Source organism: Panicum virgatum, chromosome 1K (genome assembly GCF_016808335.1).
Source record: "Panicum virgatum strain AP13 chromosome 1K, P.virgatum_v5, whole genome shotgun sequence".
NCBI lineage: Eukaryota > Viridiplantae > Streptophyta > Magnoliopsida > Poales > Poaceae > Panicum > Panicum virgatum.
Window position 1 is genome coordinate 6,225,243 of NC_053136.1, and position 27,084 is coordinate 6,252,326.

Genomic DNA, 27,084 nt, shown 5'->3' on the forward strand with positions numbered 1-27,084 from the left:
GCTTTAATTTGCCTAGTTAATTAAATCCCTGTCATAGAAGTATAGAACCTCCTATATATATAAGATATACTCCTACTATTAGTGGTATGAAACATCTCCAATGATTCCAGCGAAATGGAGGATTTTTTTAAGCGAGTATTACCTTTGTCAGGGTGTATTGTGATTTTGGTGATCAAATGATAACATAGTTAGTGGAACTGCTACCACATTTTCTCAAATATATATGTTCGTAGGTATCATATTGATAAAATATATGAGCAGTCGTCAAAGCAAAGACCAAAGATAGAATTCAATTGGGCAAGATCCGTCCATGGTGATCGTTAACCAAGATAAATTCAAAATTCAAAACAGTAATAAAATCAAGAAAGAACGATGCATTCGGTAATCGGTATGGTGGAGCAAAGCATGATGAAGTTTGTACACACACCAAAGTATCTTGAATTATATTGAAGTCAACGCCTCGCCTACCATGCGGCGAAAAGGCTGCTACGTACGTGCAACTCCAGCAAAGCTAGCGCTGCGAGCCAACAACTGGACCATTGGAGCGGCGGCGGCGCTACCGAAGCAGCCGGTGACGGCGAGGCTGGTCATCATCGTCACCTCCGGCGCCGTGCCACTCTCACGCACCGCCGCAGCAGACCGCGGGCTGCTTCCTCCACCTCCGAGAAACCTCTTGCAGAGGCCCGTCCAGAACGCGCGGTCAGGGCCGCCGGTCTCCGCCACCGTCCGCCGCGCCTCCTCGCCGACGCTCGCCGGGATGGCGCTCTGGCCGGTGAGGCGGTCGACGAGGTTGTGGAGGATGTCGGCGGTGTACTCCGGGTGGCCCTGGATGCCCAGCGCGTGCTCCCCCACCGCGAACGCCTCCACGCGCGTCTTCTCTGAGTAGGCCAGCACCGTCGCCCCAGGAGGGAGCTCCCACACCTCGTCCTGGTGGACCTCGACGAGGGACGCGCTCGACGGGAGCTCCTCGAGATCCCCCAGTAAGCCGAAGCCGTCTCGCACCAAGGTCACCTTCCTCACCCCGACGTCCCATCCGTTCCGCGCCTTGCCGACCCTGCCGCCCAGCGCGCGGCACAGGACCTGGTGGCCGAAGCAGACGCCGAGGACCCGCTTCCCCATGGCGTGGAGCGTCCGGAGGAGCGCGCAGAGGCGGGCGATCCAGGGGTCGTCGGCGTACGCGTCGTGCGGGCTGCCGCTGACCACGAAGCCGTCGTACGACGCCAGGTCCTCCGGCGCCGGGAACTCGCTGGCGATCACGCGGAAGCAGTCCCACCTCTCGCCCGCGTCCTCCTCCCCGAACGCGGCGACGAAGACGTTGCGGTACCCGCCGTACACCTGCTTCGCGTACTCCGAGTCCCACAGCGCCAGCAGCAGCGCGTACCGCCTGATCCGGCCACTCCCGGCTGCCGCGGGCGTCGTCGTCTTCGCCGCCACCGCCATCGTTGTGCCGGGCTTGTTGCGAACAGAAGACAGAAGCTGCTACGCACAGCGGAGAGGGATCGAGTAGCCGACCAGCTACTACTCGATCAGCTAGTACGTACTAGCAGTAGTAGCAGCAGCTAGCTATTCGAGCTTCGATTCACACACTGAGGTGAGCTGTGTGTTTCGACTTCGAGGTTGTGAACTGTGATGGTGCGAAGCCGTCGGATTCGGAGGTCCAATTTAAGGAGCCGCGATGCGCGTGGCCGTGGAGCTGGGCTTCTCGAATCTCCAGTCACGGTCGCTTGTGAAGCACGTGGAGCTTTATTTTTTTTTCAAAAAAAATAACCAGACTTGAGACTTTCCCGCCAAAGCGAGTGGGGATGCTCGATCACACGGTACGTACGCGCGCGCGTGCAAATTGCGCCGAACAGGAACAGAAAGCGGCGGACACGTCACCAGTAGCATCTCTCGATCGAGCCAGCGTGGATTATCTGACGTCACCGCTGCCTTTTTTCCCCTTGTCGGGTGGGGATATGCCATCCATTTTCCATCGGAAGGCTGCTGGATTCCTCAGTTTTATTTGTAGTGCACAGCCTTAGAGCAACTCCAGTAGAGCTGCTAAATTTGAGTGAGCAAATACTCATTTAAAAGCCCACTTCTAAATTTTACTCACCTAAATATGGACCTCCACTCCAGCAGACTGTGTAAATTGGGTTTTTATTTTTCCAACTAACAACTAGGCTCCACCTGTCATTCTCCACTCCCAGTCACACTCGTCCGTGCGCGTATCCCTGCCCCGCGCCGCCCGCTCTGCCGCGCCCGTCGGCTCCTGGCGCGTACCGCATCCGCTCCGCCAGCCTCCCTTGCCGCTTCCACCTATTGCTGCTGCAGCTCGACGACGATGTCGCCGCGCTGCGCCTTGTTACCAGCCAGCCCCCGACCGCGTCCACGGCGGGCACTGAAAATGGTGCACTAAAAACACCCAAGGTGCAGCACCAGCAAACGAAGAAACGTAATCGCTGGATTGGGAGATTTCTACAATCGCAAGCAGCTCTGAAAATGACACCCAATCTGTATAAACCACAATCTGTATGTTCAGAATTACCTTTGCCTTCAGTTTATCATGTTATATTGTGATCCAAATTCGTTGCACAAGAAAAGGCCGACTTCCGATGGAGCGAAGCGGAGGCCCGTCGCCAGAAGGCTTGGGCCGGAGCGAAGCGGGGGGCGGAGCCCCCCGTGGTACGGTACATATACCCTTTTAGGGTTTGCTCCTCGACAGTCTATTCCTCTTGTAAACCGCCGCTAGGCATTGTAAACACACACTCGATATAGTGAAGATTTGCTGGTTGGCGCCTATGGTTTTTCCCTTTCACATTGGAAGGGTTTTCCACGCTAAATCCTCGTGTCTCCTGTGGTTTGATCTTGTTGTTCTTCGCCGTTTCTTTGCCGTCGTTTATAACACATCACCCTGTCAAGAACTCGAACGCCCCACAATGTTCATCACAATTTTCATGTTCAGCGAACAGCTCCTCCTCCTCCGATCGAATCCTAACCTATGCAATTCGAACCCACAGGCCACCGACGGAATGCGCAGCAAGCAACAGGTCTGCTAGCTCTCAGTCGAGCGTGTCGCAGCAGTGCCTGACAACGCCCTGGCGCCCGGTCTTGACGCCGACGGCGCCGAGCCTCTGCATCACGGCGGCGAAGTCCTCGAAGAAGGCGGTGCACTCGGCGAACACCCGGGTGGGCGAGTACTCCCACAGCGCGGCGTCGGAGACGAGCAGCCAAAGCCCGCGGGGCAGGTTCTTGTAGTAGGCCTCGTCGAAGTGCCGGGGCGTGACGACGTCGTTGAAGATGGAGATGGTGGGGTCGCTCCGGTACCCCGCACAGGAGCGCTGCAGCGCGCGCGTGAACTCCGGGTTGAGCCACGGGTCGTGCCCGCCGGCGCCGCGGTAGCCGTAGATGCGGTGCGCGAACTCGCCAAAGTGGGAGAAGCCCACGGTGTGGGCGCCAGCCAGCGCCACCATCTCCCGGGGCGTTAGGCCCATGCCCTCGAACAGCCGCACCATGGCGCGCGCCGACATGTTGGTGCTGGGCAGGTTCCCCTCGACGTCGCGGGCGTCGGAGGGACGGGCGTCGCGCGGCCCGAGCGCGACGGGGAACCACAGCCCGCCGAGGATGCCCATGAGGTCCCGCGCCGCGAGGGCCAGGATGTCGGCGCAGGAGACCACGCCGGGGCAGGCGGCCTCGAGCGCCGCCTTGGTGGCGGCCCACGGCGTCGAAGGCGTCCGCCGGCGGTATCGGGAGCCTGGCGAATGAACGCAGGGAAGAAGGAAAGGAAAAAAAAAGTGGGACCCACAGTTGGCAGCCCAAATAGAGGGCCACCAAATTGAGAGGGAGAAATTTGGAAGGCCTACCAAAATGGCACCCATTTAGAAGGCCTGCTGGAGATCAATTTTTTACATCCACCGAGCAAATATAGAGATGACAGTCCATTTAGCAGCTCTACTGGAGTTGCTCTTAGTCAACTGAAATTCGGAATGGAAATGGGCTGAGCTCAAAATTGAAACTATAAACAGGCACCGAGCAGTTCACAAACATAAAGCAACACCATGTTTTAGTGTATAATTAAATAAGCATATTTTACTTTAATTTTTTGGACAATTTCATGCACTAAATAACCAAAATAATCTCCACCAAATGCCAATATGGATTTTTACGGGCCACTGAAAGTCATCAGTTAGCACAGCTTAGCACCAAGTTTTCACCAAGTCTCAATTTTAAAAGAGTAAATTGCACTCCAAGTCCCCAAACTTGTCTCAAAGTTTCACCTAGGTCCCTAAACTCTCAAATCGTTCATCTGGATCCACAAACTGTGTAAAGGTGTCCACCGCAGGTCCCCGACACCTTTACACAGTTTAGTGCTGATGTGGCATGCCACGGTGGTAAAAATATACAAATGCTCCCTCAATTTCTATCATCTTCTATTTTCTGTCCACTTTTGCCCTCCTCTCTCTCCTCGCTGCCCCTCGCTGCCTGGCCGCCGCCCCTGTACCTAAAAAAATGCGGCCGGGTGGGAAAAGACCGCCCCACCGGTATTAACTTAAGAAGAAGCCTCGGCTTCTCCGACCGAGAAAATCCCCGAACCCTGGCCCCGCCCTGACACTGGGAGACGTAACCCCTGGGAACTGTGCCTGGGTCATGTAAGGGTCCTCAGGCCGACTTGGGCCGTCTCACACCAGTGCTTTAGCACACGGGGCCAGCGAGGAGATTTTTTTACCCTCAGTCTGAAATTCGCTCCCACGGGGAGTCGAACTCAGGACCTGATAGGTGCCGCCGGAGTGACTAACTAACTGGGCTAGCATCCTTTGGCGCCGCCCCTGTACCTACTGCTGCAAAGGCGGCGGTGGTGGCTCTCGCAGTTGCCGGCTTGGGCGCTGGCTCCACGGGCGAGGGCGCTCCAGCCTCCATCCCCTACGGCTGCGCCGCTGCCCAACATGGCCGTGCCAGTCTTCCTGCCGCCGCGCACAAGCCTTGCCCGCGAGGCCTCTGACGCCCAGGCTGGGGTGCCAGATCCGCAAGGCAGCAGCCGCCCAGGCCCGCGAGCCTTGCCCGTGGGGCCGCCGACGCCCCGGCTGACTGGCGTAGTAGTAGGCGGTGCGCGGCACGATGTTGGGGCGGTGGAGGCAGCCCAGCACGGTCATGTCGTGCTCGAACTCCTTCCTGGACGCACCCGCTGTGACGGAACTGTCAAATTAAAATGCAAAATTAAATGTAATTGCCATCATTTGAACATATCAGGCGCATTAGCTTAATCATTTAATTTGACAGTTTTTTCTCAACCCACGTCCCGATCGAAACAACACCGGTAGTCCCACGCGAAGGTGGGCGCAGATGGTACAACATGACAATACTTAGAAAATACTAGCATAGTACATAGTGCGAAATATTAAGGTTTACAAACCGAGTTCAAATACAAAGATAATTTACATGCCATTTTACAAAAGTTGGATAAACATATAATCCGACAGCTACGATAAAAGATTACACACTTTTCCCAAAGGTGTGTAATCAGAAGTCCATCTAAACATCTGGGCCAGCAACCTCCCAACCTTCCGCGTTATGGAGGATGAACTTGGCGCAGCAAGGGCAGAAATCTACATCTGCGTGGCCTGAAATAAGTATGGCAACAAACTCTGAGCAACTGATACTCAGCAAGATTTACCCGTCTCTGGGTATACTTAGCCCATTATCTAGACATGCAAGACTTTTTGGCTGGTGGTTGGTTTTGCAGAAAAATCAACTACAAGTGAATACTTACTTTCAGTATTTTAACTCAATATTCTATATAGATAGCTCATTGACTAAGGTTTGCATATCTAAATCAAACAAGTTAAACATCAAATATTAATTCATAGTAAATATTTCCATCTATCATTCCTGTTCCATCAAGTCTTACTACGATGCGACAAAGAGATCAAGGCTCTCATAACCACGAGATACGGCGAATCGATCCGATTTAACTTTGCAAGGTGTACCTAACCAACACGGCACGCATAAGTCCCGTCGGACCACACGCACCAACCCTTCCTCTCCTCGCCTCGAACTACAGGAACCAGCCCAACGATATATAGTCAGTCGAGCCCTACGGGAGACCACCAAAAGTAAACATATGCAACCCCTTTCTCCGCGGCCACTCGACTACCCTAGGAGTTGGGTGCGGGTTCATGTACTTTCAAAGCAAGGAAGTACTAGGCTTACTGGTTTCGACTACCTCCTACTCCCGGCATGCGGTTAGTACAATTCAATCCCCGATCAGCACTGCCGACAACGACCGGTCCTTAATCGACATAGATGGAGCTAAGACACCCAGGAACCTTGTCCTGCTGCCATACCTATATTTCATCATTATTCCCCGTCTGGTCTCCATTTTCCTTCATTCCATATTTCATTTCATATCTCATATACTAAAAAAATAAAAACATCATATATCTCGCGAGTACCAGAAGATTACTCGACTTTTATCCTATACCTCGCGAGTGGCAGGAAATCACTCGACTTCTACCGGGACCTATTAAGCATAGCAGTGCTATCGACCTACACATACTAATATAAAACTCAGGGAACCTAGGGATCATGCAACCAGAGTTCCAGACAATTCCTAAAAATGTAATACACAAGTAATAAATATATAATAATTCATAATTTAAAATAGTAGATCATGCACCGGGGCTTGCCTTCGGGCTGTTGCTCAGTGCTAGGCTCAACTGGGCCTTGGGTCGAGTTCTCGCGAATCTCCTACTGGGCTTGCCCGGACTGCTCCTTGGCTCCGCGATTACCTCGAACATGACTTCCTCGGCTACGGGCTCTATATGCATGCATACGAAATAATGAGAATGCAGACATGATTTACAACGCATAAAGCAAACGTTGACTGATTACGTATATATAAAAAAACTAATGATTCAGAACATAAATTAATTCACAACAGACTAGACCTGCAAGGAAACTATTAACATATTTTTCATAATTCTTATAGAATTTTATATGTAAAGATGTTCCTTATTCATTGAAAAAGGCACTGATTTACACATATTATATAATGACATATAAACTATATTTTTTAGACACGAGAGTTTTACAGTGAATTACTCATGCATAAAGTGAGCTACTACTTAAGTTTCATACTTTTTGGACTAGCAGATCTATAGAAATTAAATAAACAAGCTTAGGCACAGTTTACATTCTAGCAGGAGCAAAAAGGATATTGTACATGAATGAACATTTTTCCATTGTAGATCTGGAGCTAATGAATCCAACAAAATTGGTTTCACATTTTTACCATTTTTTGTTGATTTGTTATGTATTTTAGAACATTCAGCTGAATTAATCCAAAAATCAACAAATTCACTACTTAACCTCCCCCTGACCAGCCGGCCCCACTGGTCAGGAAAGGGGCTGGCCTTCTTCCCAGGCCACGCACGCACGCCAGCCATGTCTAGGCAAAGCCAGGGCCGGCAGCGTGGCGCGCCGTTCCCGCCCGGCGGCAAGGCCGCCCGCCCGCAGGGCTAGCACCTACACCATCTACGTGATAAGGAGAATCCCACCATGGTGTGCATGAGAAGGATCGGCCTGCCATGGCCAGCGGCGAGGCTCGGGAACGAACGCAAACAACGCAAACGTGGAAGAACGAGGAGAGCAAGAGCATCACCAGGTCACTTACAATCGATTTGATCTGTTGGGCGACGAAAACGGTGGCCGGAGATGAGAGTTCGACGGCGAGGTGGATCTCAGGCACGAAGAAGACCAGCGGCCGGGGAATCCTCGATTCCCGGCGAGGTGAGGGTCGGGGCTGTGATGGGAGGGGATGGGGAGAAAGCTAGGAAGGCAAGAAAGCTTCGGGCGTAGTGGATTTGGAATCCATGGAGGGGCTCGCGGATTTGGTCGATGAACACGAGCTGCTCAAGCTCTATCCATGGTGGAATGGAGGAAGAAGAAACTAAGCGAGGGAGAGAGAGAGTCAAGGCTCGAGCTGGGTTTGGGGAGCCTGAACGAGGACGTCCAGGATGCCGAGGATGGCCGGAAAAGAAGGGAGGCCTCGCCTCTGGGCGGCCGGCGCGTGGCGACGACCGGACTGGCACTCGGTCTCAGCATGGGCGATGGCGCTCCCCCATTGACTGCGCTGTCCCAAGCTCGCACGGACACTGAGGATGGCCGACGCGTGGCCACGGCACAGCATGCCGGCGAGCAAGCGCTCGCCGCGCATCGCGCGTGTATGGGCTCCGGATGGGAGCAGGAGAGGAGTTTGGGAGATTTTTGACTCGTTTTTGACTCAATTTGAAATTCTAACATTGTTTAGCATATGTTTAAATCGACTAATTAAGTAGCTGTTACACCCACCGCCGCCGTGGCATCGCGCATCCGCTTCACGACCACGAGCTCTGCCACGGCGAAATCCCCAGCCACAATTGCCACCACCGCGGCGCGGCTCATCTTCCCCTTGCCGACGCCTAGCGCCTCCGCGCTCGCAAGCCGCCCCACGGCGAGGATGCCACCATGGCGGCAGCCGGAGGGCATTCCTGAGCCTCCTCCGCGGGGCCACCGACGCCCAGGCCGGCCAGCGTGCCTCCCCCGCAGGGTCTTCAATGCCCAAGCCGGTCGGCGAGCCTCCCCAGTGGGGCCGCCGACGCCCAGGCCGACCGGGGAGCTCCACCGCGGGGCCGCCGACGCCCAGGCCGGCCGGCGAGCCTGTCCTGCGGGGCCGCCGACGCCCAGGCCGGCCGGCGAACCTCCCAGTGGGGCCGCCGACGCCCAGTCCGATCGGGAAGCTCCGCCGCGGGGCCGTCGACGCCCAGGCCGGCCGGCGAGCCTGTCCCGCGGGGCCGCCGACGCACAGTCCGGCCGACGAACCTCCCCAGTGGGCCCGCCGATGCCCAGTCTGACCGGGGAGCTCCGCTGCGGGGCCGCCGACGCCCAGGCCGGCCGGCGAGCCTGTCCCGCGGGGCCGCCGATGCACAGGCCGGCCGGCGAGCCTGTCTCGCGGGGCCGCCGACGCACAGGCCGGCCGGCGAACCTCCTCCTCCGGGGCCTCCGCTACCGTGGAATCTGGATGGTTCTTTGTGCCAAGTTTTGGCGTAGCAGCTATATTTCGATTTATCCTTCTTTTCTTCCAAAGATTTCATAATTGGACGTTGAACCCATTTCATATGATGGGAGTTGCCGGAGTATTAGGCGCAGCGTTTCAATGGGACTCTCTGGCAGTACTGTGCTCTTCAAGTGTGCTTCTTCCCCCTTCTCCCCCTTACCATCCTTGGGAAATAACTCCTATGGGCAGAAAAAGGAAAAAAAAGGACCGCCGTCACATGAGAGATGGAGAGAGAGAGATTGGAGAGGGAGAGGGAGAAGGGAGCCAATAAAAGAAGATATAACTATACGAGGGGTTTTTTAAAAATGTTTGCCACTAAGAAGCCACATGGCATGCCACATCAGCACTAAACGCTTGTGTGGCGTGTCTGGGAGACCGATATTGAGAGTTTAGGGACCAGTATTTCGGGACAAGTTTGGAGACCTAGGGTGCAATTTACTCATTTTAAAAGCTTGCACTTCTGAAATCTTCCTTTTTTTAATAATATCATCAAATGGAAGGTTTGTGGCAGGTGAAGAACATGGTTGTATTCAAAGATCAGATCAAGCACACCATAATTTCCTTCATCTCGATCTAATGTAAGATGCATTTGAACATGACAGCATGTTCTTGTTTGAGCTCGGAGATTCTTTGTGACATGTTATTGCGTGGTCGACGGCTCTCCTTGGAACACACATATCTACATGAAGTTTTTTTTTTTCATTATTCTTACTTTCATTGGTGTATCTTTTTCTGACCTCAAAATCTACATGACCACGATGCTCTGCCCAGACTCCACTAACTCACTCTTAGTCGCCTATTGGCTCATAGCTGGGTCTATTATTTGGTCTGCATTGATGCTTTGTAGTTCTGCTGACCGTCTTTCATTTGGCATAGCTTAATACTATTATAACGTTCTATGTTGCATCTATACTACACACTACTCCTTGTATATCACAGTAAAAGAGTACATGATATATGACAATACGCATTCTGATGCTGGCTGTTCCTTGAATAATATGTGTAATGGAGAATATCTATTGGCTATATTACTACATTATTCATCATTTTCCTGCAATGCTTGTACACTTAGTCTGTTTCATATAAATGCTTGATTATCTGCTATCTTTGCAGAGCAAAATATCTGGTTCAAGTGGAGCCTCATCTGCCCAGGTTACTCCCTTTACGCGGGGGGGGGGGGGGGGGGGGGGGGGGGGCGCGGACACAAACTACCAGCCTACGTACTTACTGCCTGAACCTTTGCTAGCCCTCAAGCAGTTCTGAAACCAGTCAGCCACCTCCTGTAGATCCTCTACGACAAGCTCCACAACCCCCGTGAGTGTCTTGCTGGCGTTTTCTTTTCTTTTTATTTTTACCTCTTCATTCATTTACATGGAGTGTTGCTTCAACTATTGGGATGAATCTATTATTCGTTTTGCAGTGTGGCAGAAGCTACAACTTCTCAGCCTGAAAGATCTCCTGCACAGTATGTAATCCGGTCCGCCACTCATATATCTGTGCTTTTGGCTCTTTTGACCACTTAAATCTCTTCCTCTCCCTCCCTCCCTCCCTCCCTCCCTCTTTTCTCAAATAATTTGCAGCATTGAATCATGCAACCATGGAGAAAAAACTTCCATAGCTGTAGCAACACATAAGCGGCGAAATCAGCTAATATTATCATGTGTAATGGGATAACGTAAAATAAAATCTCCCAACTTCTCCATGGAAATGTAAATATGGCCCAGTAGAAGCTGCAAAAACCTAGTTATCAAAACACATAATAAGTACATGCAATGCTACAGCTTTAGAACATAATTGAATGAAATTTTGGATTGGGAAAAAACTGAAAGCCACTCAAAACAGAAAGCTTAGGTCTCTAGTAGGAAGCTAGGCCCCAAACCCCCTGAAACTTGGAAGACACATATGAAGTGTTCTTATGATTCCAGATCATTCATGTCCATTTATTGCATTTAGTGCTTAACTGATTATGCTGATGTATGCTTGTTTTACTTGTTTCTTTTTGTTAGGGCCCCTTCAAACACATATGACAATGCAGCATCAAATCTACTATCAGGAAGCAATATTGACACAATGATTAACCAGCTAATGGAGATGGGTGGAGGCAGTTGGGACAGAGATAAAGTCCAAAGGGCTCTTCGTGCTGCTTACAACAACCCGGAACGTGCTGTTGAATACCTGTACTCTGTATGTATTTGTTTTTGCCCCTTCATGTTTTTTGGATTGATTCCAATGTTCTGCTTGTAAGGGATGAATTTTGTTTATCTCAAACATTAGGGTATTCCAGTAACAGCTGAAGTTGCTGTTCCAGTTGGTGCTCTAGGAGGAAACACAACTGATCAACCTCTTACAGGGGAAGCCAATCTCGCTGGAATTCCAAACAGTGCTCCATTAAATCTTTTTCCGCAGGTTTACTACATTCTTGGTTCATTTATTATCACTGCGTATTGAAGAATGTGTTAACCAATTGCACAATTCAACAGGGGGGTTCCAATGCTGGAGGTGGGCCACTTGAGTTTCTTAGAAACAACCAACAGGTTCTCATAGTTTAAGTTTTGTCATTTATGGTTTTCGCTATTATTTTCCCTAGCTAAAAAATGTAATATATTAGAAATACAATGCACCCATGGCATGTCCTCTTTTCCTTGAATACCGGGCACGTCCTCTTGTGCTCATGCCTATCAATGTAGGTGATGATCTAACATATTGGAAAGTTGTAACTTGTAACACCGTCATCCCGTCCCTTGTGCAACAACAACAACAACAACAACAACATAGCCTTTTTTTCCCAAGCAAGTTGGGGTAGGCTAGAGATGAAACCCGAAAGAAATAAGTTCAAGGTTCAGGCACATTGATAGCTAGTCTCCAAGCGCTCATATCCAAAGCTATCTCTTTAGAGATATTCCAATCCTTAAGGTCTCTCTTAACCGACTCATCCCACATCAGTTTAGGTCTACCTCTACCCCTCTTTACATTATCGACCCGCTCAAGAACCCCATTATGCACCGGCGCCTCAGGAGGCCTTCGTTGGACATGTCCAAACCATGATCCCGTCCCTTGTGCATCAACACTTATTTCCCTAGTAGTGTTAATGTGCCATCTTGTGCTAGGACAGACCTCCAAATATGGTGTGAGCACGAGCTTTGTTGAACTATTCATTAAACCTTCTGTTGTGGAAAGACTAGTACCTGTTTCCTTGTAAGTAAATAAAAAACTTCATTGTTCTAGTTAGGAATTAATAGCATCTCATTTGTTTTTGCAGTTTCAAGCACTTAGGGAAATGGTCCAAACAAATCCACAAATCTTGCAGGTTTTGCGCTCCTACTTTGAATTGCATTCCATAGTTTCTTATGTAGCACCTGCCTAAATGTTGTGCTGGTATCATTTTATAGCCTATGCTCCAGGAATTGAGCAAGCAGAATCCTCAAATTCTAAGGTTGATTCAGGAGAATCATGCTGAGTTCCTTCAGTTAATAAATGAGCCCTTTGAAGATGGCGAGGGGTAAGCATTCTCTTATTTGCTTGATTATTTTTTCCATTCCTTTCACTTGAGTTCTTTGTCTGCCTCATCACCACTTGCCAACTGGAGTAGATTCCTTGTATTTTGTTGTTGTAAATTCCTATTCAATGATTTTCAATGAATAGATATAGTAATGTCTCATTTCATCGATCCCACTTCCTCAAAATCTCTAGGGACTTCTTAGAACAACCTGAGCAGGATGAAATGCCTCTTACTATCAATGTTACACCAGAGGAGCAGGAGGCCATTGGACGGGCAAGTATAACATAGTCAACTCACTATGTGCTTTACTGCATAGATATCTGAAATTGCATATCATCACACTCTGGCTTCATTTTCATATATTTCAGCTTGAATCCATGGGGTTTGAGAGAGCACGTGTCATTGAGGCATTCTTTGCCTGCGACAGGAATGAGGAGCTAGCTGCAAACTATCTTCTTGAGCATGCTGGTGAGGAAGATTGAGCGGGAATAGTTTGCACTCGGTGAGAACTCGGCCATCCTCAGGCTGATTTTCGTTCTCTAAACTGATATGGCATATAGTTCACATCTTAAAGGATGTTTTCTTCCTTTAAGCTTGACAGCCTTTTCTGGACATCTGACCCAAATTGATCGAGAATGCAACGGTAGTTCTGAATTACTAAGCAAGGTTGAGAATGAGCCGGACACTTCGTATTGATCCCTTGTGCGAGACCCCATATTACATGTCGCCCTGTACATTTAAAGTAAATACACGTAATAGAATGCTTCTGTATTGTATTTCCATTGTTGCCTTCTGTCGTTCTCTAGTCCATTGGTGCAGCTCAGGATGCAAGTGGGTCAGCTTTGGATCGACCAGTGCTCAACCCACTCAACACAATTTGAAGAGTCTAACAAATAGGTTGACCCAAAACAAATAAAAGATTAACCAGAAAAACTAGTGGGTTACCCAGAAAACATGTTTATGAAACCAGCGAAGCGGAACTTCTCCTAGCAGCACCCAGAAGAACTCACTTCCAGGTGCGTTATCTTGGCCACGAGCACAGCTTCCGAGCCGCCGTGGCGCAGCCCACCACTGGCAAGATGCCCAGCCCTCAAGCCACCGCCGCCAAGTGTGCAAAGGACCTTGGCCTGCCGCACGTCGTTGATCCTCTTCGCTGGAACTGCGGACACCAAATTGGGGTCCTGCATCGCTTAAATTGAACCATGGAGCCGCTCTGCTCCATGCGGCTGAGGCACCACAAGTTAATTTGTTTGACCGTGTATTGCTAAGCTAATCTCTACACAGAAACTACAATACCTGTTATTTTGGGTTACCCGGTTAACCCACCGGTAAAACGCAATATGAACCAAAAAAATTATTGGGTCGGCTCTGTAGGGTAGCAACACTATTTTCTAGTTTTTGGGTATTGGGTAGTTGGGTCAACCCAACAAAAGCTTGCATCCTGAAGTAAGATGTAGTATGTTAACAATTGAGAAATGCACTATTGAAACATTTATGATATACTATCGGAATAATTAAAACTCCATTCAAAATAAACAAATATGTCAGTTCAAGAGCTGACAACAGAGAAAAGATGAGCAAAAAATCTGTAAAATATTTAATTAACCAAGAATAGAAAAGAATAAAGAAAAAGAAGAAGTAAAACATATAAAAAGAAAAAGGAAGAAGATAAATAAAAACAAGAACAAGGCAACTTATTATCTCTGAGAGTCGGTCCAAATTCCACTAACTCTTTTTTTTAAAATGGACTCTCTTAGCTGGGTCAATGAAAAAGAAAGAAAAAACGAAAAAAAACAAATACGAAATGAGACAAGACACACGAGGCACTTTAGGCCTGTTCAGAGGCAAAAGGCTTCAGCCCATTTTAGATCCAAATCACGTTCACGCCCAACACCCATGATCAGAGTTGGGCGAAACAGGCCTATGCCCCCACGCACGGCCCATCACGGCCTATCCCCCCTCGCGTTTCCGTTTCTCTTCGCCCCTAAACTCCGGAGGAGCCTTCCGCGCGACGCTCCCCAGGGCCCCACCACCCCTAAAACCCTAGACCACCCGCGGGAGCGGAGCGGAGCGGAGGGGGAGCCTCGCCCGTCTCAGATTCCGCCCGGCACCGGCGCGGCCGCACCCGCCGCCATGAAGCTGACGGTGAAGACCCTCAAGGGCACGTACTTCGAGATCCGGGTGCAGCCCAACGACACGGTGAGCCGTCCCGATCCCCATTCCGTTTTGATTTTTTTTTCTTCTCGTGCTTCGGATGAGGGCGCCTTGTGGTTTCGAGTGGTTGTGGAGCCTCAGATTAACGATTCGCGTTGAGCTGTATGGCGTTTCGAGGGATTCTACGGTGCGAGCGTCAGGGCATTGTTGTGGTTGTGGGCAGGGCGAGTGATTTCTGCGGGCGCTCAGAACGGGAAGGATTGCTTGGGGAGCTGACCGTTTCGCCGCAGATGCGTGTTGTGTGCTCTGCTGTTAGGAGCTTTTGATAAAATGCAGCAGGGAACGTGATTTCTGTGATGATGGAGCAGGATTGGTACCGGAGAATAAGGTCCGCAGCTGGTGTTCCTTTTGGTTTAGGATTTGAGGCTTATAGTCGCAATTGCTGCTGTTACGGGGTGTTAATGCTGTCCTTGGCATGGTCTAGGCTTTTAGCTTGGAGCTGGCTGTTTCTCCTTGTATTGTGTTGCTTGCAACTGATTCAGAGGTAGGAGCACGTGATTATTCATTTATGGGACTGGATCTTTGATGCGTGTGCAGACCAAATCATATATTTGGCAAGTGCTGGAGTAAATGGTTTTGGCGGTGCTGTAGGAGTGGTTACGATAAATGCAAAGATTACGATAACCGTTAACCATCTACAATGGAGTTAAAGGGGATTGGGCCCAAAGTTTCACTAAAATAAGGAAGTTTGGCTTAGATGAGGAGAACTGAAATTTGGGACATGAAGGGAAAACATAGGCTCTTGGGCCCAGTTGGGTTTATTCTGCTGCCCTCTGTTGTCTGGAATGCAGGCGCATCAAGGTCTTAGATGTATCATGGTTGCCTGCTTTCTGTGTTTGTGATCATAGACTCCTAGTTGAATGTGTTTTATTGGCATTTGTAATTGTGTCAAGTTATGCTAACTGTTGCCTTTTTATCAGATAATGGCTGTGAAGAAAAACATCGAAGAGAAACAAGGAAAGGATAGCTATCCTTGGGGTCAACAACTGCTGATTTTCAATGGGCAGGTTTTGAAAGATGAAAGTACATTGGAGGAGAACAAAGTCAGTGAAGATGGCTTTCTAGTTGTCATGCTCAGTAAGGTTGTCTTCTAATATTATTATGTGCTATATATCTCATAGGAACCTTTTCAGTGATATATCGCATATTCGAATAAAATTTTAGTGTGATTATTATAACAACTTGATTTAGTAAGGAAAACTTTATTCACAATTTACTAATGCAAAGTTTTCCAGTTCCACATTGACCAAACCCTAGTACTGGTTTAGTATGTAATGTGTGGAGAAAAGGCAAATTTAGATATAAAATATAACAGTAATTCTCTGATAACAAATCTGCCTGTAATATTTTTTTGGTCTGCATTGATGCTTTGTAGTTTCGCTGACATCTTTCATTTGGCATAGTTTAATACCATTATTATGTCCCAAGTTGCATCTATACTACACATTACTCCTTGTATATCACAGTAAAAGAGTACATGATATATGGCAATACACATTCTGATGCTAGCTATTCCTTGAATTATAATATGTAATGGAGAATATCTATTGGTTGTATTAACACATTATTCATCATTTTCCTGTAATGCCTGTATACTTAGTCTGTTTCTTATAAATGCGTGAGTATCTGCTATCTCTGCAGAGCAAAATATCTGGTTCAAGTGGAGCCTCATCTGCCCAGGTAAAGTTATTCACTTTAGGGGCGTGGAAACGCAAACTGCCAGCTTACGTACTGACTGCATGAGCCTTTGCTAGCCCTCAAGCACTCCTGCAACCAGGCAGCCATCTCCTGTAGATCCTCCACGGCAAGCTCCGCAACCCCCGTGAGTCTCTTGCTGGCGTTTTCTTTTCTTTCTACTTTTACCTCTTCATTCATTTACATGGAGTGTTGCTTCAACTAATGGGATGAGTCTATTATTCGTTGTGCAGGGTGGCAGCAGCTACAACTTCTCAGCCTGAAGGCCCTCCTGCACAGTATGTAATCCAGTATGCCACTCATATATCTGTGCTTTTGGCTCTTTTGACCACTTAAATCTCTCCCTCCCCCCCTCTCTCTCAAATTATTTGCAGCATTGAATCGTGCAACCTCGGAGTAAAAACCTCCATAGTGGCAGCAACACATAAGCAGTGAAATCAGCTAATATTATCTTGTGTATAAAGGGGTAACGCAAGATAATATATCCCAACTTCTCCTTGGAAATATAAATATGGCCCAGTAGAAGATGCAAAAACCTAATTATAAATGCTCCAACTGTAGAAATATAATTGATTGAAATTTTGGATTGGGAAAAAAACTGAAAGGCACTCAAAACAGAAAGCTTAGGTCTCTAGTAGGAAGCTAGGCCCCAAACACCCCCTGAAACTTGGAAGACACATATGAAGTGGTCTTATGATTCCAGACCATTCATGTCCATTTATCACATTTAGTAATTAACTGATTATGCTGATGTATGCTTGTTTTACTTTTGTTTCTTTTTGTTAGGGCCCCTTCAAACACATATGACAATGCAGCATCAAATCTACTATCAGGAAGCAATATTGACACAATGATTAACCAGCTAATGGAGATGGGTGGAGGCAGTTGGGACAGAGATAAAGTCCAAAGGGCTCTTCGTGCTGCTTACAACAGCCCGGAACGAGCTGTTGAATACCTGTACTCTGTATGTATTTGTTTTGCCCCTTCATGTTTTTTGGATTGAATCCAATTTCCTGCTTGTAAGGGATGAAAATTTTGTTTATCTCAAACATTAGGGTATTCCAGTAACAGCTGAAGTTGCTGTTCCAGTTGGTGTTCAAGGAGGAAACACAACTGATCAACCTCCTACAGGGGAAGCCGATCTTGCTGGAATTCCAAACAGCGCTCCATTAAATCTTTTCCCGCAGGTTTACTACTTTCTTGGTTCATTTATTATCACTGCGTATTGAAACATGTGTTGACCAATTGCACAATTCAACAGGGGGGTTCCAATGCTGGAGGTGGACCACTTGAGTTTCTTAGAAACAACCAACAGGTTCTCATAGTTTAAGTTTTGTCATTTATGGTTTTAGCTGTTATTTTCCCTAGCTAAAAAATGTAATATATTAGAAATACAATGCACCCATGGGCATGTCCTCTTGGGCTCCTGCCTATCAATGTAGGTGATGATCTAACATATTGGTAAGTTGTAACTTGTAACAACGTCATCCCATCCCTTGTGTGTCAATACTTATTTCCCCAGTAGTGTTACTGTGCCTTCTTGTGCTAGGACAGACCTCGTCCGGATATGGTGTGAGCATGAGCTTTGTCAAACTTCTCATTAACCTTCTGTTGTGGAAAGACTAGTGCGTATTTTCTTGTAAGTAAATAAAAACCTCGTTCTAGTTAGGAATTAATAGCATCTTTTTTTTCTTTTTGCAGTTTCAAGCACTTAGGGAAATGGTCCAAACAAATCCACAAATCTTGCAGGTTTTGCACTCTTACTTTGTGTTGCATTCCATGGTTTCTTGTGTCGCACCTGCCTAAGCGTTGTGCTGGTATCATTTTATAGCCTATGCTCCAGGAATTGAGCAAGCAGAATCCTCAAATTCTAAGGTTGATTCAGGAGAATCATGCTGAGTTCCTTCAGTTAATAAATGAGCCCTTTGAAGATGGTGAGGGGTAAGCATTGTCTTATTTGCTTGATTATTTTTTCCATTCCTTTCGCTTGAGTTCTTTGTCTGCCTCATCACCACTTGCCAACTGGAGCAGATTCCTTGTATTTTTTTTTGTTGTAAATTCCTATTCACTGATTTTCTATGAATAGATATAGTAATGTCTCATTTCATCTATCCCACTTGCTCAAAATCTGTAGGGACTTCTTAGAACAACCTGAGCAGGATGAAATGCCTCATGCTATCAATGTTACACCAGAGGAGCAGGAGGCCATTGGACGGGTAAGTATAACATAGTCAACTCCCTATGTGCTTTACTGCATAGATATCTGAAATTGCATATCATCACACTCTGGCTTCGTTTTCATATATTTCAGCTTGAATCCATGGGGTTTGAGAGAGCACGTGTCATAGAGGCATTCTTTGCCTGCGACAGGAATGAGGAGCTAGCTGCAAACTATCTTCTTGAGCATGCTGGTGAGGAAGATTGAGTGGGATTAGTTTGCACTCGGTGAGAACTCTGCCATCCTCAGCCTGATTTTCCTTCTGTAAACTGATATGGCGAATAGTTCACATCTGAAAGGATGTTTTTTTTCCCCTTCAACCTTGACAGCCTTTACTGTACACCTGACCCAAAGTTATGGAGATTGCCACACTGCGTCGGAAGTGCGTCAGAAGTTCTGAATGACTAAGCAAGGTCGAGAAGGAGCTGACACTTTGAATTGATCCCTTGTGCGAGACCCCATATTACATGTCGCCTTATACATTTAAATTTAATACATGTAGCATTCAACAGAATGCTTCTGTAGTGTATTACCGTCATTCTCTAGTGGTAAACATCAGTTCCGTTCTCTATGCATTAGGGTTCATGGGTAAAAGTACACCACAAAGTTTGGGTCTCGATAGGAGGATGCCACTTTGCGTCGTAGCATAATGGCAAATTGCAAAATACTGCTGTTGCTAGCAATTTCCATGAAGTCTATGGAGTGAAATGATCTAATGCCGTGGTGGTTACCTGTGTTTCAAAGTTGAGCGTTGGACAAATCCGATTCAAAGTATGATGAAATATTAAGCAACAAAGTTGCAGATGGATTAGCGCGTATTAGCTTGCTCTGTTATTTAACCCCCTTCTCAAGATGAGAAGGCTGGAAGTACACAATCACTTGAAACTAGACATAAGCTGCAAAAACGAAAGACTTATTCCACGCATGCCTCTTTCACAGGGTGCAGCACAGCTTGGAGTCGATCGACGCCAGGCAAATGCAGAACGCTTGGTAGCCAGTCAACGGGTATCTGAAAAACACACCTTACAGTGGTGAATTTTTGCTGTAAATGATAAGAGTAGTAGCAGCGAGTGACCAATGAGGCGGACGATGGAGTTACCTGAAGTCCATTATGTACTTGGATTTCCCAACCCTACCAAGCTGCAAGACCGTCTGCCTCCCGTTTTCCTGCCCAATCAAAGTTGTTTATCTCGTCAGTGCAGCGATCCTGATTTTTCATTTTGGTGTGACAGTGATGTGTTCTTCAGATAGCCAACTGGGAATGAAATGCTACCTCTAGGGTCATCTGGAAGTTCTTCACTGAGGTCTGAACCTTGTATCCCATCCTTCCTGCCCTCTCCCTGAAGTCCAGTTCATAGCGCTTTGTCATCTGTTATGAACACAAAACATCAGCTCTGCTCACAGCTATCTCAGAGGATCTGGTTCCCAGCTATTTCTCAAGAGTCTGCATCAAACAAGCTGCTGGAAAAACGCTTACATGGTTGTAGAAAGGGGCTCTTGAGCATAGCTGGTCAGCTCTGCTCTTCTTCTCCTGCCAGTCCTTTGGGAGCCCACTGATGTGCTGAATCTGAAAATTTCGAGGTCACGAATCAGCATCACTCCAAATTAACCCGACAGTCTCCTGCATTCTTATCAGCTGGACTGAACTTACCTGAGCAGAATTGTTGGTCTTGAGCTGCATGGACTGGTTCTTCGGTATCCAAGCCCTCATGCTTCTGTAACTCCCTGTAAGCGTGGTGATGGTGGGGGCAAACCTGCAGAAACAAAAAAAACGGATGAAAACCCATCACAGAGGAAAATCTTTTGGTTCCTGAATCGGTTGCCAATGGAGATCGGATCTTACGCGACAACGCCAAGAAGCCGCTTCGAGTGGCTCTTCATCTCATCCACCCGGTTCCCCTGCGACCACCAACCAGTCATCAATGGCTCAAGCTATACGATCCAATCAATCTTCGATACATTAACATCGATCGAGAACAAGAAGCTTGAGCTGTGCTCTGCGGCTGTACCTGGACCAGGATTTGATATTTGGATCCGACGAGGTTGGCGGCGACCGTGCCGAGGAAGTTCTTATCGGAGGCGCAGAAGATGCCGTCCTGGTTCTGCGCCACGACGAACTCCGACCTCCCCCTCCTCCTCCGGTGCCGCGCCACCGCCAGCTTCCGGTCCTGCCGCCCCTGCCCCTCCTGCGCCATTCCACAAACAAAAATTAAGCCCGGAATCCCTCCGCTATCGCCTTGCAGGTTGGAATCGCAGCTTGGACTCCTCACATTGGTGTAGAGGGAGTAGAGCGCGACTCCCCTGGCTCCGGCGGCGGCCTCCCTGGCGATGACGCAGGTGCACCGCCCGACGTCCTGCGGCAGCGGCCGGCACAGGAGCGCCCTGCAAGAACGGCCGTTACTTAGCTGCTCCGTGCTCCGCGGCGGCGGCGGAGAGAACGGCGGGGCGGCGCGGCGTACCTGTTGGGGAGCGTGGCCCAGGAGGAGGCCGGCGCGGACTCGCTGTCGGAGAGGTCCCACGCCTCGTAGGACGAGGACGGCGGCGGGAGCAGCTCCCGGCTCCTCGGCCCCATGAGCACCGGCGCCTCCGCCGACTCGTCCTTCATGCGAAGCTGCAACGACGACGGCTTCAGTGGCGGCGGCGGCGGCGCTACCGCCGGTGCCGGCCTCGCGGGCTTCGACGGCTCAGTAGCAGCCGCAGCCGCAGCCGCAGCCGCAGTCTTAGCCTTCCCCTTCCCCTTCCCCTTCTCCTCCTCGTTCCCGACGTTCTCCTTCTCCGCGGAGGCCGGCCCGCGCCTCGCCGGAGCCGGAGCCAGAGCCGCGGGGGCGTTGCTGCTCCGGGGACGCAGCGGCTCCCTCCTGGGGTTGGGCGTGGTCGCCATCCGTGGCCTGGCCCTGACGAGGCAGCAGGCAGGGCAGGCTCTGTTGGCGTTGGCGAGTTGGAACGAAGCGGCGGACACTGGACAGTGGAGTCACTACTCGCAGGCGGGTGATTTGTTTAGTTTTTTTGGTGGTGATTTGGAGGGAGGGTTTAAATTTGAAACCGGGGAGAGCGACTCTTTGCGGGCTTTGTGCTGGAAACGGTCGCCGCCTCGGGAACCGGGCTCCGCCGGTTATCTTTTGGACCTTTTCGTGGATTTTTGACGCCTTGCTACTGATGCTGATGATTTGAATGGTGCGGTCGCCGGATGTTTGAAAACAAGAAGCACTTTGAGTACTGGCAGACGGCTCAGGAAAGATTCCCAACGATTTTCGCAAATTTGAAGGAGTCCTTCTATGTAAGCTTGTAGAAATTCTGAGGTTCAAGAACTTGCACGTAATGTTATAGTTTCATTTTAGTTTAACTTTCTATTTGGTTCAGCTAGCAATTTTATTTCAGCTAAACCAGTGTACGTGATGCTGTCATCATTTTTATGTCCACTGAACCTTGTCGATTTTTGTGTTACCTGTCCTATTGTTCTAGTATGAGCTTCTTGGATCTGCAGGTTGCTACTGCTCCCCCCAAACATGAGCTAATCGATATTTGAGGGAGAAATCGGGCGATCGTTCGCTGAGCGCAGAAATTTCAAACGTCGTTTGAACTTTCATGAATCCAAACGGTGTGTTGAACTAGCTCTGCTCAAACTGCAAAAACGCCATGCCGTCTGCTCAAACTGCAAAAACCCAGTATTAGAACAGTGACTGAAAAGCGAACAGTGAATAAATGAAGTGGAGGTGTACGATACGAGGTGGGGCGGGACGCACAGGTAGCGGGGCCGTGACGCTGACGCTTCCGTGTTGGCATCGCTGCCCCCCCTCCCCGGCTTTTGCCTCGAGCTGCTGCTGCTGCAAACTGCAATGGCAAGGTCGCAGCCTCGCAGGTCAGCCTTTCTTTTAGGCCACCCGCAACGGTGCTAGCTAGTGCTAGCGACGTCGCCGGTCCAGGTGGAGGAGAGAGATAAATTCACACATATTACGAGGCTGCATTTATTCTCTAGAGGCCGCGCACTCTCTGGCCATGTTTGGCTAAGGGTCACATCAAAATTTTATAAAAAGACGAATGCCCGCATGTAGTACTAAATGAAGTCTATTTGCAAAACTGTTTTAGGAATGAGTGTAAATTTTCGAGACGAATCTAATGAGCCAAGTTTCATCATGATTGGCTACAGTGATGCTACAGTAACCGCACCCAATCGTCCTCTACTCGTGCGGTCGAAGGCCTCATTAGCTAAAGTAACTGTTACAGTATCATAGTTGTGGAGGTAATTTTGTAATTAGACTTTATTTAATACCTCTAATTAGTTGTCAAAGCATCATTTCTCTCTCATGAAAACATTTTCACTCCTAAACCAAACATGGCCTCTCACATAGCTGCAAATCGACCGGCGACGAGTTCGTCGCTAGCTAATCTTGGCCCCGTTTATATCAAAAACACCCACAAAAACCAAATTTTCCATCACATCAAAATCACATCGACACATTAAATATAGCAAATGACCCATGCATGGAGTACTAAATGTAGATAAATAAAAAATTAATTGCATAGTTTTGATGTACGTTGCGAGATGAATCTTTTGAGCCTAGTTAGGTCATGGTAGGATAATATTTATCACAAACAAACAAAAAGTGTTACAGTGTGCTACAGTGTGCAATGTGACTTTTTCTCCCACCTTTTCAAGGATCTAAACACACCCCTTCTCTCTTCTCTGTTTTTCCCTACCTATCAGCTTCCCATCCGAGCCTACTCCCTCTCTCCCTAAATAAGGGTCGTTTTTTGTTTTCGTGGCACAAATTTGACTAGATTTGTAGAAAATACGTACAACATTTAAACCTCTAAATAAATTTTATAAAAAACTAAATTCAAATATCTATCTAATGATATTTAATTTATACAATAAATATTAATATATTTTTATATATATTTAGTTAAAATTATTTCTCGGGAAGTGAAAGCGACAGTTATTTAGGAACTGAGGGAGTAGTCATTAGCGACATCGCTAGTTGAAATCGCCTTGTTGCGGACGCCCTTAGGCCCTGTTTGGTGCGGCTCCCGCTCCGAGCTGTAGCCGCACCAAACGCCCGTTCGGTGAGCCGAAGTCCTTTTCCATGATGCACAAGCGGAGCCAGCGGAGCCACAAATCGCAGCTTCGCCTGCTCCGGCTCAAGCTCCGCTCTCGCGCGGAGCCCTCCCAAACGATTCCTTAATGTGCAAGGACGAGCGAGACGGCTTTGGAAGCAGTACTAGAAGGAAAAGCCCGTGTTTAAAAATTTGAACGCATCTTGTAGTAAACTTCCAGCTGCGATCCGAGAGAATGAGAGGATGCTTTTGTACTTGGGCTGAAGCTGCATGGGCTTCATATTCCATTTGGGCTTCTCTCGCAGGGTAAATTTATGGGCCAAATTGCCCCCCCCCCCCAAGTAGATGGGCCTAGATAGGCGTCCCGTTTTTCGCGGTTTCTTTATTTTTATATTTTAGATTTTCGTTTTTTACAAAAATATATTTTCGAATTGGAAAATTTACATGAATATACCCTGGCCACCCCGCTGCCGGGCGGCTGGGACCTGGCCGCCCGGCAGCCGGGCGGCAGGGGCCTATCTGCGAAAAAAGTCGACAAAAAATTGCGCCGAGGTCCCTGGAGGACCGGCCGCCCGGCAGCGGGGCGGCCAGCCCTCCAGGCCGTCCGGCAGAGGAGCGGCGGGCCCTTGCCGCCCGCCTGCGGGGCGACCGGCCCCCCAACCCTATATAAGGTGTTGGCTGCCCCTCACCCCCTCATTTGGCTCACTAAAAATCCAGAAAAAAAGAAAAGAGAGGGAGGGAGGGAGAGGAGGGGTGAGGGAGAGACAAAGCGGCGAAGCCCTGCCGGATTTTCAAGCCGGCGACGGTAGGTAACTAAAATTTTCTATATTTTTATAAATCGATTATGTTGTAATTATTTTTTTGAAACAGTAGATTAGCAATCAGTTCAATTATTGTTAGAAGTGATTAGTGGTACATTTAGATGCATTTACTTATAGTGATTAGCATTGATATAGTACATTTATTGTTAGATTTAGTATTAGAAAATACTAGAAAATTGTTAGAGAAGTATTAGAAAATCAAAAAAATTGCAAGATAATATTAGAAAATTGTAGAAAATGTTAGAAAATTGTAGAAAGTGTTAGAAAATGTTAGAAAATTGTAGAGAATGTTAGAAAATTGTAAAAAATTATAGAAACTATTTTGTTGAAACAGTAGATTAGTAATCAGTTTAATTATTATTAGAACTGATTAGTGGTACATTTAGGTGTAGTTACTTGTAGTGATTAGCATTGATATAGTACATTAGCAATCTAATTAATTAATGTTAGTAGTGATTATTGCTAGATTAAATATTAGAAAGTACTAGAAAATTGTTACAGAAGTATTAGAAAGTCTTAAAAATTGCAAGATAATATTAGAAAATTTATAAAATGTTAGAAAATATTAGAAATTATTATAAATTGTTAGAAAATCTTAGAAATTATTTAGGAAATATAAGGAACTATTAGAAATATTTAGATGTGTGTGATTGTATTGTATTGTTTTGATCTTACGTGGTAGGTATGGCCGGGGTTACTCCTGCGTTGCTGGACCCAACAATAGACTCGGGTCACCGGTCCTTCCTTGCGAAGGTTCAGCACCAAGAACTAAACGTGTTGCGTCCACGTCCACCTGCAGAGTTGGTTCCTGTAGACCCACGATGGGTGCCCAGGTGATATGTCGTCTATTTTCTGTTTTTATCCGTTATACATTTCGTTATATAATGTATTAACATTTGTGCACTTTATGATGCAGGCTGAGCGAGACAGGTCTTCTCACTGTGGCTCGTCTTGCTGAGAGTGCTTTGGTGAAGCTAGACAGGTCTCTACTTTCAGCTCTCGTTGACAGATGGAGACCTGAGACACACATGTTCCACCTCCCTTGTGGGGAGATGGCACCGACCCTGCAGGACGTTGCGATGCTGCTTGGTCTTTCTATCACCGGAGACGCTGTCGGGCCCCGCGTGGTACCTTCTACGTGGCTGGAGGATCTTGAGGAACGTTTTGCAGGTGTTGCCACCACGATTGATCCTGAAGATTTCAATGAGCACCCACAGTCGAAAAGACCTTCCAAGTCATGGCTCCTACAGTTTCAGGTACAATTTCATACAAAACGATGTGTTGATATATTTTATGGCTTTGAAATACCTCATGTGTTTCTTATTCTCAATGTTCGTACTTCATTGCAGCCGGATCTGTTGGCAGCCGATGCTGATGAGTACAGTGTGACTAGATCACTCAAGGCATACCTGATGTGGTTGTTTGGGTACATCATGTTCAACAACTCACACGGCCACTGTGTGGATAGGGTGCTTCTGCCCTACGCACAGGAGATCGCCGATGCAGATGAGGATGCCATACCCTTATATAGTTGGGGTTCAGCGGTTCTTGCATGCACATATTGTGGACTCTGCAAGACATCACGGCAGAATGATAGGAATGCTGTCCTAACGGGGTGCCCAATTCTGCTACAGTTTTGGTCTTATGAGAGGATTGCTATCGGTCGTCCCATGATTGACCAGTCACCGTACAAGTCGGATATGTACGGTGACACAGAGGACGACAGACCCACCATGGGGACTCTCTGGTATTCTCGACAGGTATGGACCCGATAAAAATTTATATTCTATGCATACTATGGTCATACATTGTTCCCTCAATACCTTTCTTATGGACACATAATTTTTATTTTTGCAGAAAACATGGGCACATGTACCGACCCGACGGTCTTATCCTGAGTTTGTTGCCGAATTTGATCGATTGACCCCAGAAGACATTGTGTGGGAGCCATACAGTCCTTCGGCTATAGCTGCACGTGCACCGCTTGGGATACCTTTGGTGTGCACACAGGACCAGGGCCTATGGATGACTACTGCAGCTTTGGTGTACGACGTTGCAGTTGAGGCCCACTGCCCGGATAGAGTCATGAGGCAGTTCGGTCGATGCCAGTCTTTCCCTATGTCTTCAGCGTTAGATCGTGTTTAGCGCCACGATCATAGGTAACAAAAATGTATAAGTCCCCATGTACTAATAACGTGAAACTAATTTCTATTTAACGTGCAGTTTATCAAGGGCTGGACATCATTTCTCGACAATGTGGGTCACTAGATTACAACCATGGGTGGCTGCGTGGGATGATGCAGGCGAGCAGTTGGCTGAGGATACCGGTCCACACACTGAGCCTTCGTTTCGGGCGTACCTGACCTGGTACGAACCGAAGACTCATTGTCGTTTGACGTATGTTGACATGCATCCACAGCCGCATGTTGCGACTTCGCAGGATCGCTATGCACGACACAGGGATGAGGCATTAGCTGGGACGGTGAGTAAATGTTGACGGCATTTTCGATCT

General features: G+C 48.0%; 5 protein-coding genes, 1 long non-coding RNA gene and 1 pseudogene across 9 annotated transcripts; 3 read left to right on the top strand and 4 right to left on the bottom strand.

Annotated features, from left to right (window-relative positions):
* Positions 1-311: 311 nt before the first annotated feature.
* LOC120672002 (gamma-glutamyl peptidase 3-like) lies at positions 312-1,630 on the bottom strand. The gene has a single exon (XM_039952319.1). It carries the CDS (start codon positions 1,438-1,440, stop codon positions 487-489), a length of 954 nt encoding a protein of 317 aa, XP_039808253.1. The 5' UTR covers positions 1,441-1,630; the 3' UTR covers positions 312-486.
* A 1,411-nt stretch (positions 1,631-3,041) lies between these two features.
* On the bottom strand, positions 3,042-4,896 carry LOC120652005 (annotated as a pseudogene).
* A 466-nt stretch (positions 4,897-5,362) lies between these two features.
* LOC120651115 lies at positions 5,363-8,008 on the bottom strand. The gene is made up of 3 exons (XR_005665929.1): positions 7,649-8,008; positions 6,653-6,791; positions 5,363-5,597 (listed from the first exon to the last, which is right to left on the bottom strand). It is a non-coding gene; the product is annotated as an uncharacterized LOC120651115 (long non-coding RNA).
* Positions 8,009-9,909: 1,901 nt separating this feature from the next.
* LOC120672314 (ubiquitin receptor RAD23b-like) lies at positions 9,910-13,311 on the top strand. Of its 3 annotated transcripts, none has more exons than XM_039952742.1 (11): positions 9,910-10,222; positions 10,317-10,384; positions 10,491-10,547; positions 11,077-11,254; positions 11,345-11,476; positions 11,551-11,604; positions 12,330-12,377; positions 12,460-12,569; positions 12,761-12,842; positions 12,938-13,071; positions 13,163-13,311. In XM_039952742.1, exons 1-10 carry the CDS (start codon positions 10,157-10,159, stop codon positions 13,049-13,051), a joined length of 909 nt encoding a protein of 302 aa, XP_039808676.1. In that variant the 5' UTR covers positions 9,910-10,156; the 3' UTR covers positions 13,052-13,071; positions 13,163-13,311. The 3 variants fall into 3 exon arrangements, with proteins under 3 accessions (XP_039808676.1, XP_039808610.1, XP_039808757.1); XM_039952676.1 differs by having other exon boundaries at positions 13,171-13,270; XM_039952823.1 differs by lacking the exon at positions 13,163-13,311 and having other exon boundaries at positions 9,912-10,222; positions 12,761-12,846; positions 12,938-13,077.
* Positions 13,312-14,529: 1,218 nt separating this feature from the next.
* LOC120672091 (ubiquitin receptor RAD23b-like) lies at positions 14,530-19,426 on the top strand. 2 transcript variants are annotated; one of them, XM_039952474.1, is made up of 13 exons: positions 14,530-14,768; positions 15,704-15,865; positions 16,425-16,463; positions 16,538-16,605; positions 16,712-16,756; positions 17,265-17,442; positions 17,534-17,665; positions 17,740-17,793; positions 18,180-18,227; positions 18,310-18,419; positions 18,613-18,694; positions 18,790-18,923; positions 19,026-19,426. In XM_039952474.1, the coding sequence occupies exons 1-12, from the start codon at positions 14,703-14,705 to the stop codon at positions 18,901-18,903; spliced, it is 1,098 nt and encodes a 365-aa protein (XP_039808408.1). In that variant the 5' UTR covers positions 14,530-14,702; the 3' UTR covers positions 18,904-18,923; positions 19,026-19,426. The 2 variants fall into 2 exon arrangements, with proteins under 2 accessions (XP_039808408.1, XP_039808353.1); XM_039952419.1 differs by having other exon boundaries at positions 14,568-14,768; positions 16,712-16,768; positions 19,026-19,412.
* A 35-nt stretch (positions 19,427-19,461) lies between these two features.
* Positions 19,462-22,024, bottom strand: LOC120672230 (tubby-like protein 4). The gene is made up of 9 exons (XM_039952577.1): positions 21,156-22,024; positions 20,967-21,078; positions 20,706-20,882; positions 20,540-20,595; positions 20,348-20,450; positions 20,174-20,263; positions 19,970-20,065; positions 19,796-19,863; positions 19,462-19,705 (listed from the first exon to the last, which is right to left on the bottom strand). The coding sequence occupies exons 1-9, from the start codon at positions 21,575-21,577 to the stop codon at positions 19,630-19,632; spliced, it is 1,200 nt and encodes a 399-aa protein (XP_039808511.1). The 5' UTR covers positions 21,578-22,024; the 3' UTR covers positions 19,462-19,629.
* A 3,327-nt stretch (positions 22,025-25,351) lies between these two features.
* LOC120652011 (protein MAIN-LIKE 1-like) lies at positions 25,352-26,470 on the top strand. The gene is made up of 3 exons (XM_039929699.1): positions 25,352-25,405; positions 25,489-26,279; positions 26,430-26,470. The coding sequence occupies exons 2-3, from the start codon at positions 25,601-25,603 to the stop codon at positions 26,468-26,470; spliced, it is 720 nt and encodes a 239-aa protein (XP_039785633.1). The 5' UTR covers positions 25,352-25,405; positions 25,489-25,600.
* Positions 26,471-27,084: the final 614 nt, after the last annotated feature.